The sequence below is a fragment of the Drosophila bipectinata genome, chromosome 3R, assembly GCF_030179905.1.
Source record: "Drosophila bipectinata strain 14024-0381.07 chromosome 3R, DbipHiC1v2, whole genome shotgun sequence".
Lineage (NCBI taxonomy): Eukaryota > Metazoa > Arthropoda > Insecta > Diptera > Drosophilidae > Drosophila > Drosophila bipectinata.
Genome location: NC_091739.1, coordinates 22,159,287 through 22,170,098, shown reverse-complemented (window position 1 = coordinate 22,170,098; position 10,812 = coordinate 22,159,287). Strand labels below are relative to the sequence as shown.

Sequence of the window (10,812 nt, the reverse complement as noted above, 5' to 3'; positions counted from 1 at the left end):
CAGAATATATTAATAAAAAACTAGAGATACGATAACAAGGCAGAGGCTGTGCTTGACAAAAGCCCATCTATTAGAAACCTGGATCCCAGTCCGTTTTCTGAGACTCCATGCGCGTGGTGTAGCATTGCAGAATGTCGCCAGCTTCGGGCAACACTTTGGTGTCCTTCAACCGCAACCCGCACTCGACGTCTTTCTTGATGGTATCCACCTCGTTCTTCAGGTGTCGCATGGACTCCAAAGATCCGTCGTAGACCGTTTCCCCATCTCGTAGCAGTCTAAACTTCTGGGCCTTCTTTAGCACCCCTTTGGTGCAGCGGCATCCTGCCACGGGCACCTCTTTGCGTCCCTCGTTGATGAGGAAGTTTTGCAGGACATTTGCCTCGCCCAGCACCTCCTCCACCTCCACGGGTGGCAGCTTGTTGCTAAGCTGCTCCTTAAGGTCGTCGATCAGCCGGTAGATGATGTTGTAGCTTCGTATATTCACATCTTTGGCGAACTTTGGTTGCGGGGCCTCCACGGCGAAGGCATAGATTATGGCATCGAATGCCTTGGCCAGCTCTAGATCTCCCTCGGTCACATTGCCCACTCCATAGTGCACGATGTCCAGGCGGCAGTTCTCATTGCTGTTGTACGTTTCCAGCACATCCAGTATGGCCTCCACGGATCCGTGCACATCTCCCTTGATGATTACACTGACCCTTGGCTTGCCCTCGTTATCATCCAACTGCTTCACTCGCTGACCGCCCCGGACCCGGAAACGTCCGGCCAGTCTGCGAGCTTCTCGTTCAGCCCGGTACTTGGCCTGGTGCTCCTCCTCCTTTTTGCGGATTTCGTCGCTGCTGGACTCGATCTTTTCTCGCTGCGCCTCGTGTTCCCGGTACTTCAGCACAGCATGGGCTTTTTTCTAAAAAATTATAACTCTATTAATGGCTTGGGAAACTATAGATGGCAATCAAACCTACCTCTGTTTCCACCTCGAGTATGAGCTCACCAGCTAAAGGCAGCTCCCTCCAACCAAGAATCTCCACAGGGGTGCCTGGAGGAGCCTCAGTCAGCGGCTGGCCATTGTGGTCGAAGAGTTCTCGCACCTTGGCATGCGCTAAACCGCTTAAGAGTACGGATCCCTTTCGAAGGGTACCTCGAGAGACGATGGCCGTGGAGAGCTTTCCACGTCGTGGATCCGTTTTGGACTCTACCACTATACCCTCGACCAGACCCGTAGGATCCGCCCTTAGACCCATCAGGGTGGCTTGGGTGCTGACTGCCTCGGCCAAGAGCTGCAAGTTGGTTCCCTTTAGGGCTGAAATGGGTATCACCTGGACATCCCCGCCATGCTCCTCGAGTGCCAGACCCATTTGGGTAAGCTCTTGCTTGCTTTTCTCCTAAAATATATTATTAAAGGATTACAAGATTACCGTCCAGGTTACTTTCTATGAACTTACAATATTGGCCTCGGGCTTATCAATTTTATTGAGAGCCACGATAATAGGAACTTGCGCCTCTTTGGCCAGCTGTATGACTTCACGGGTCTGAGCCATTACACCATCTTCGGCGGCTACCACCAAAACAATGATGTCCGTGGCCACCGCACCTCGAGCTCGCATGGCGCTGAAGGCAGCATGTCCGGGGGTGTCCAGGAACGTGACTCTTTCTCCGTTCTCCAAGGTCACAGTAAACGCGCCTATGTGCTGCGTTATGCCTCCAGCTTCGCCAGCGGCTACATCGGCACCTCGCAGAGAATCCAACAACGTGGTCTTGCCATGATCGACGTGTCCCATAACTGTGACCACTGGTGGACGGGGTTTCAGCATTTCTGGTGAAGCCGGGGGTCTGGGCGTTACATCGCGCTCCTTTTGGTCATCCTCGGTGGCATTGTCTGGTGTGGCCACCACCCGAGTCTTGACCGCCAACTTCTTAGCTATCTCCTGAATGATTTGGAGGTCTGCGATCTTTGCATCAGGCTCAATGTTATCCGCGCCCTTGACATACAACATGGCCTCCTGGACGTTATCTGAAAAGGAGTCCTGTGTTAACTGGACAAAGAATGGACGGCCTATTTAACTTACCCAAAGACCTGTCCAGCTCCTTGGCCAGTTGGGCCACACTCATGTGCCGCCATACATCTGCAGAGTCGGATTTTCCCGGTTGAGCCTTCTTTGGGGAGTACTCTATAATTCTGGGGGATTTCTACGACAATTAGTGAGTGGGTTCTCGAATTTTTGAATTCCACCGGCTTACAGTTTGAAGAAACTGTACAGTGGCTCCCAAACCTACCTTCTCCTCCGCTGTTTTCCGGCGCTTCAGACGCGATGCTGAGAAGTGGATCTCCCGGACTAGCAGTGGTGATGGAAATCTGGGCGCAAGGACCATAGTCCTGGAATTCTGGGTTATTTTATGCTTTCCATAAATAATCTCGCTGTTTATTTCGAAAGAATTCGTTACATAAAACCGGCTTACAGCCGGCAGCCGCTGTCTGTCCACTAGATTGGCGGCTGTGGCTAAATAGAAGCGATTAATTGAGATGTAATTTCTTTGATAGGGTTAAATAATTACCATTTCGTGCTACGAATTTCCCAATTTTCAACATTTTCCAGCCAACTTGAACAAAAAGAACAGCTGATTACAGATGTGTACGTCAAGACATCTTCAACCTAGTTAACATGGATGTGGAACAATGGAACAGAAACATGTACTAAGAAATCGGGTATTTTCTTTTGTGGTCCTTTTTCATATCAAGTTGGGAACCAGAGCCATAGAACGGAAAATAAAAGAAATAAGGAGATATTAGAGAGTTAATGAAATTTAATTTTTAAATTCGCAACAATTTTTCAATATTTATTTCATGGTCAAAATTTGGTGTTGATCGGATATAATTTTGCAAAAACAAGATTCTGAAATAATCGTGGTTTCGCGATGTCATAAAAGTTCTATTGTTTTTAAGGTAAATTTTAAAAAAAAAGAACCGAAATGAGAAGCTCCATCAATTTTTTTTTCAATAAAATACAGTAAAAAATACATTATATACAGTATTTTTTTTTTAACCTGTTGGAGTTCTGAGCGTTTTTTCCCGCGGTTCGATTCGAACCAACAAAAAAAGTCGCTGCTAAAAAACGCGCGACTTTCTGCATCTCGAGTGTTGAAAGACGTCAAAAAGTGGAATTTCCGCGCGAAATTTTTCAACACTGGCGCCCGTCAAACAAAAATTTTGCACTCAAACTTGCTCGTCGAACCAAAATTTTGCACTCAAACTTGCTCGTCGAACAAAAATGTTGTAACATTTTTGGATGTGGAACAGAGAAAAAGAAACATGTTCTAAGATTTAGATCTATCTAGGTGGCGCTGCTTAAATACATGATCTAAACGCTAGGTGGCGCCTTGAAAATTTGGAACTAAATTTAAGCTTAACCAACTTTTGGGGCGCCATCTGCAGTGCCAAAATTTGAAACTTCCCATCACGAAAAATGGACAAAAAATCTTATAAATCTTAAAAGTCTCAGGATTTTGATGCAGAATGGTGGCAAATCGATCTAGAAATCGTTTAAGGTACTCCGCTTGAGAATCGGATCAGAATTGGGGAAGATATAGTCATCACTGTGGCCCCTATAGGGGAAAACCCCATTTTCAAGGGATCCCTTCACGAAAAATGGACAAAAAATCAAAAAATATTTCGTCGCAGGATTTTGACGCAAAATGGTGGAGAATCGAGCTGGAAAGCTTTTATGAGTGCTTTTCGGTTCGAACTTTCAATGTTAAAAATCTAACAGAAGGAAATTTCTGTTAAATACTAACAGAGCTTGAGCGGGAAAATTTGAATTGTGACCAAAATAGAAATTTTGGGCGTGCCACGCCCTAAGTTGAAAATATCTATTAATTTTCAATTTAAATAGTACAGGTCAAGAATATATACTGGAAATACTGGTACATACTGTGGAGTACGTTCAATTAAGCTTCTTAAAAACTTAAAACTATCCCACCATATTTTTCAATTAATCGGATAATAATTAGAAAATACTTTTAATTTAATTGTGTTTCTCCCTCGCTGCTGCGTGAACGTCAATCAGTGCCAATGGGGCTTCAACTACCATTGCCACCTAGTTGCCCGATATCCGAGGCATATGTGGAGGTCGATGGGGGAAGGACTCGGCAGTCCCTACTCTCGACTGGGAGCCCTTCTCGTGACTGACGCTGAATATGCCACTTAATTCGGTTTTGAAGCGAGTTGCATGTCAAAATGATTGCTCTTCTGCAAACAGCGCATCTGTGTTTGAATTATGATGGAGCGCGCAAATATTCCAGATGCAAATATTTGCGCAAAACTACACACACGCAGGCTCATTCCCTCGCACACACACACCACCACGTCCTCACGCAGGCGGGCTGACTTAAAGTGCAGAAGCTGGCCAGGAGCAGGACCCCCTGGTAAGCCACCCAGTCCAGGAGGGCGACTAATGGGAGGCGTGCTAGCTTGGCTGGCCCAAGCACTTTTCAAAATGTGTAACCGGCACTGACTGACTCTCGCCGGCTGAGGACGAGCCGGACTCGTTTGGCCGGAGCCAACATGCAATGTTCCTGTTACTGGGCTGCTGGTGGCAGTGGTGGTGCCGCTTCTTCTGTTGCAGACATCCGCTGCCGGAAATACGCTTACAAACGCAACCAGCACGTAGCAGGCACTCCGTACCAGGAGTCCGGACAGGGTGTCTTGTCTGCGAAAGAAGAGGGTCCTGCCCGAGCGGAGCACCTCCGTGCCAGCCTTCCTCCCAGCGCCCTGCTTCCTGTTCGTCCTGGCCGTCGTTTGTTTACTTTGCAGCGCAAGAAGACGGCTGCGACGCAAAGAACTCAAACAAAATATAACTGCTGGAAGAAGCTGCAGCTCCGGCAGCAGGTTCCAGTTCCCCCAAGTGGGGTGAGTGGGGGGGCGCGTGCACAGAAAAAGTTTACAATTTATCTAGTAAAATGTAATTAGGATCCTGGGTGCAGGCTTTCCAACGCTGAGCCCCTCGTTCCGGCGATGACTCAGGTTTTAAGTGAGCTTCCTGACTTCAACTTTAAGTTGGAACGGAGGCTCGAGGACTGGTACTCGTTCAAAGGACTATAATTTATGGATGGAGGAATTCTGCTAAAATGTTTGGCTAGTAATTTCGACAAATTATTATTTATATTCAAGTGGTTAAATATTTGAAATGGCTAATACAATATTAGAGATTTTCATTAAGAACCCTTTTAACTGAAATTTTTAATTGGGTTTTAAATACATTTGTTAGATCTAAATAAATCCATAAGCCCAAAAATACTCCAAAAACCAATCCAATGTTTTTCCAAAATAGTTGACCATCCCATGGAACATATGGGATGCATATCTTAGCTAATCCGTTTCCCATTAAAGCTCTACTAACCAAAGTGTTTGTCTTGGTTGCATCTTAATTTCGCTGCCACAGACATACAATACGCTTGTATGTATGTAAATCCACGCATACGAGTATTCGGTTATTTGCTGAGAAATTGATTTTCGTTAATTTCTGCCACAGCGAAAATGGCGTGCAACGAGGGTCGCTCCAGCAGTTGGCGAAGTTGCTTAGACCACAAGAGGGGCAACTTTTTGGGCAGCCGGTGCCCAAGACATGCGCAAGAGCGACTGAGATACAGATACTCACAGATACACACGCACACATGCGGGCACAGATACTGGAGAGATAGAGAGAGAATGAGGCGAGACGGAGATGACGCACACACTCGCATTCCGGCCGACAAGGCGGAGCAAAGTAAACAAGCATGGCCGAAAATGTTTGTTGCCCATAATCTGATACAAGAGCCAACACAGATACACGCACACACTCTCAGCTCGCATCTCGCAGCTCGCCACTGGCTGGCTGGCTGCGGATTTAAGGCCAGCCACCGCTCCTCGCAAGATGTGCCAATTTTTTGGCCAGGTGTTAATCACAGAAGCCATGTAATCGCTTTTGGTAACTCAGCTGCTCGTTTTTTTGGCAATAATGCAGGCTCTAAGTGCCCGGCCAGTCGGGCGTTGGCAAGCGATTCTCTCGAATTTGGCCACAATCGACCTTAAATTGAAAAGTAAAATAAATTATATTTGCCATTGACTTTTGTTGAAATATTTTTAGAATTGAGCAATCTAATGGCAAGCTGAGAAGTTGCGAAAATTCAATTAAATATACAATTACAAAGATTATTAAGATTATAAAGATAAGATTAAAAAGATTTTTTATTAAATAAGGTTATTTTATATAGTTTTTTTATACTTATACCTAAACATTTGATGTACTTTTCTATGTACCAACTTTTGTAGATAAAAATAATCTATTGTTATCACAAAAAAAATTGTTTACTAAATAGTTTTCTAAAATAATAACTAATATAGTTTACTAATAAATAATAGTTTTCTAAATAATTGGAATAATTTATTTGTAAACAATAAGAAACTACCACTTTAAATTATTGGTTTGAATTTATTAAATTTATTAAATTTAAACAAACTCCTAAATAAATACCGTATATTTAAGTTATAAAGTGAGGCTTTGGCAGCCTATTAAAAAGCATCGGCCCATGACTTGGAGACCATCGGAAACTAAGACCATCCCTTTATAGCTATATCTCTTTTTAACCTATCGTCATCCAGTAGGTTTCAAGCATCATCCGATTATTGTCCTCAGCCAAGCATAGTGTCGAAGTCCCCTTTAAAGCAGACTAAAATATTACTTTTGGATTCATTTTTATTTTCTGCATTTCTTACTACGTATCCAAGATTAAAAATATCTATATTTTATGAAGAATGCTATTCAATGACTATAATAATTATAACAAGCTCTTAAGCACTTATAAGAACTATCTTTTTCCCTAAGGTACCAACTACTTCAGGACCTATTTTTGATTTTTTTTGCAGTTCCTTTTCCGCTCGCTCACCTCGTTTGATATTAAATTGAAGTGCAGTCTTCGAGTGGCAAGTCCAATCATCGCCGATTGATAGGCACTCGAACTAAAATGGAAATTTTTGAAGCTCTTTTTTAATTGAAGAACATTTGCAGCTAATTAGTGGGAAACCCCGCCCTACAGGTGAGATCGGAGGCTACCGATGGAAACGGCCCTGTCACATAGAGACACTTGAGAGGGCGAAAACTTTTTGGACATCGCTGCACTTCAAAGCTGCGACCGGCACTTGAGGAGGAAAAGTGTCTCCGGGTATGTGGCCACTTGAAGGCACCTACCACAGCGTCGGCATCTCGACGGTTTTCAGTTTGGTCTTGGGACGGGGACCGGGCTTGGGTTTGGCGGAGCTCTCCTCTCGATGATCGGGCCGATGTTTTTGCCAGCCGACAGGTAATCATCAGTGCGATGGCGGCTTTCAAATATAAGCAAAATATTGACAGAGCGGCAAACTCCAAGGCGAAAAGGCCCCGACCGAAAGGCAGAAATTTCTGGCCATATATGCATATGTAAGTAAATGCGATCCGGTGCGATATGACGTTGCCGATTCATCTTGGCCAGATCCAGGTACCGACTACAGGTAATTTTGTTCCCTGGATCCCCATCCATAGCATTTCAATCTCTCCGGCTGGTTCGTTCGTCGGTTCGTCGGGGTTTTTACTGTTTACACACATTAGAGCCCAACATCCGTTGTAGCCGTTGTCGACTGTCGCATTCAAATGTTGTTTTTAGCCATTGAAGTGGTAAATTTCACCTGTGTGCGAGGAAAACGCTGATGGAACTGCCGGCGGCCCATAGACACGGCCACTTACAACAAATGCATTTTGGTCGGGGCGGCGTTCGGCTTGGCCTTTGATAGTGGACCACACACATACACATACTTTTACACACCAGCCAGCCAGCCAGCGACACTTGAGTTGATTGATTTCGAGATGCAAGCATCCGCGAGATGCAAAAAAATAAACGAAGGAGCAAAGCGGCACAGTGAAATCATCCGGGGTTGGGGGTGAAATATTCCACTCTGGTGGTCCCTCTGGTTGCTGTTGTTGCTGCTACTCTTGTCATCACGAGATCGGGGCGAGGCTGTTAATTTGCTGGAGGAAGTTTCCATTTAGCACTTGGCCAAACAGTGCCCGGTTTCTGCAGTTGTCACTGCCTCGATGTCCAGCCAAGCTTTGCCATAAATACAAAATATCAAAAATATTATTGCGGCTGCCACTGTTGCCAAGGGGGTGGTGCTCTGCGCGGCAGTGGTGGCAACTTTATTGTTGCTTCTGTTTGCGGTTTGCTGCTGCTTCAAGTGCCATTCAGCTAAATTGTTTGTATGTCAATCAAAGATGAAAACGCGCAACGGAAAATGCGAAAATTAAACAGAGGGCGGTTCGGCTGGTAGGTCGATGGGTCGGTGGTTCGGTGGTTCGGTGGGTGGGCGCTTTTAGGATGGCTTCGATGGTTCAACGTGGGCCTTGCCACTTAAAGTTCATTGAGGTGACGCTTGTGGTTGGCAAAAAAGGGGACTGTGACAATAACACGGCGGCACTACAACAAATTGCTTTGCTACATGAAAATGTCAAAGTAGACGAGTTGAGTTCAACTGAATCGATCTGAAGGGGTGGCATAAACATAAGGCTGAATAATAAAGCAATAACAAAGCCTTCCATACCAACAACAATAAAACCAGCGACAACACTTAATCAAAGCTGGAGGAGGAGGTTGCTTGAAAACCTCTTAATCCTCTTTCAGACTTGTTCACCCGAAATGAGTTACTAAAATATTGATTTACATCAGCTGTAGGTACTGCATATACATATATCCTGAAAATAATCTATAATCTTGGAAATCTTGATTAAAACTTCCTTATTCCAAGTCCAACTTCAATTCTCACCTACGTGAGCTCTTCGGAATTACTTTAGTTTCCTCCGATAACTTTTGCCGGTCCTTCTTTAATTTATGCTACTCCCGACTTGTCTAACCCATCAACAGCTTCTGACCCCGTCAGCTTCTGGCCCGTCCATGTCGACCCATCCGTCCTTTGGTGATCCAACGTGCCCCTTGTTGTTGGTTAAATTTACATTGAAATGCGAGACTCGAAGTAATTCGAAAGTTTGATTTTAATTTGTTTTCATTTCGCATTAGGTAGGGTCCCAGCATCACTACCTCTCTCTTTTCCTCCTCATACATACAACGTGTGAGGAAGTGAGCAAGTGGGAGTGGGTGTGGGTGTGGGTGTGGGTGGTTGGGGATCTTTCTATCTCGTTCGCGTCTCTGTGTCTCTGTCTGTTTACACGCCCAGTTTGCATCACAAACTGTGACAAGCCAACTCCGCCTCGAATGGGTATGCACCGGAAGAAAAGATAGTCTAGCTTAACACCATTTTTACCTTAAATTTTAAAAGATAACCTAAACTTCTTAAAAAGTGCGATATTGGAGATTAGATTTCAAATTAAGTCTCTAACAAGCCTCAAAAACCTAAAAGGTTCTATTGATACATTGATTCTACAGCCTTTATATCTACCTTCTTAATGCTTAGGTTTTTTTTCAGTGCACTTGTCCCATCATTCCAAAAGCTAGAAGATGTCACCGAAAACCGAGCTCTCAGTTTTTGGATATTGCTCCATTTGCGCGCCCAGCAGCCTCCCCACTTCAGCATTTCTCCAGCCCCATGGCTCTTTCTTCCGTTCCGCTGGTGTTGGTAAACTTTTGCCTGATTTTGTGTGCTTTTAACAGTTTTAATCAAATAATTGCACATGTGCTAAATGTAAACATATTTGTTCGATTCCACTAACCAGACACGCCCCAAACAACAGGCGACCCTCACTCTGTGGCCCTTTCTATGTCTTGTCTGCAAATTGTGCAAAAATTGTTAAGCAAGAGCTACAAAAACAAATGGGTACGGGGTACAGGGACTGGAATGGGAATGGGGCTAGTGCACATTTGCAGCTCCAGTTGAAAAACTGAAGCTCCACAGGAATATTTACAAATGCAAACGAAACAGGAGAAAGTTCAAATACACAAACAAATGAGCGTGCAAACAGGCCAGAAGATATCGACAAAAAGAAAGCAAACCAAAGCCCGAACCACCCACCAAATGGGATTGCAGGACGCGTGCCTGGGACCTTTTGTGATTTCCCATTAAGTTCGTATGACCATCTAAGCCTAAAGGATAATAAGTTGCAGCGGAGAGGCCCTGAAATGAAGAGAAAACTTGAGCGCGTGCTCTTGTTTACACGATTCACGTGGCTCAGCCCTCGTCCGGGGATTAAATGCAACTTGAAAATATTAAAACATTTTGCGACAAGTTGGCAAATGAAAGCCCGCCCAATCATGTCAACAGCCAAGTGCCAGGGCAGAGGGCTCGACGGTTCGAGGGATGGGAGTGTGGGAGATTGGGAATGGGGCCAGGAACCAGAAACCAGGAACCAAGGGACCAGGCAACGACACCAACAACAGGAAGGAATGATTTCTTGTGCCAATATTTTTCCAGAGCACACAATTTCGATTTGTCGAGTGCAACTTTGGCGCTCATCGTACTCATCATGGCTGGCGCTCAGCATTTGGCTCCAGTTTATCCTCCCCGATCCCCCCAAGCCCCCACTGTACCCCGTTCGTCCTGCCGATTCTCCATGCCACGTCCTTGACACCCAGTCGACAGTCAGAGTCGCAATCGGCAGTGGATGTCTCCTACACGAATGTCAACGGAGCTGCTGCTGCTGCTGCTAAAAAATACGTTGGCTGGAACGTTCTCATCCGCACAATCACACGAAAATGCAGTGAGAGAAATAAAGGAGGAAGTCCTATAAAAAAGTTATATTTTTCTAATTAAATAAACATAAATATAAGGTTGTCAAATATCTCCCTTCCGCTTTTTTGCTC

At 44.8% G+C, this 10,812-nt stretch overlaps 1 protein-coding gene across 2 annotated transcripts; it reads right to left on the bottom strand.

Moving 5' to 3' along the window:
- Nucleotides 1-2,649, bottom strand: mIF2 (mitochondrial translation initiation factor 2). Of its 2 annotated transcripts, none has more exons than XM_017237199.3 (6): nt 2,554-2,649; nt 2,275-2,498; nt 2,067-2,187; nt 1,443-2,011; nt 963-1,382; nt 1-904 (listed from the first exon to the last, which is right to left on the bottom strand). In XM_017237199.3, exons 1-6 carry the CDS (start codon nt 2,585-2,587, stop codon nt 71-73), a joined length of 2,202 nt encoding a protein of 733 aa, XP_017092688.3. In that variant the 5' UTR covers nt 2,588-2,649; the 3' UTR covers nt 1-70. The 2 variants fall into 2 exon arrangements, with proteins under 2 accessions (XP_017092688.3, XP_070137795.1); XM_070281694.1 differs by having other exon boundaries at nt 2,067-2,176.
- Nucleotides 2,650-10,812: the final 8,163 nt, after the last annotated feature.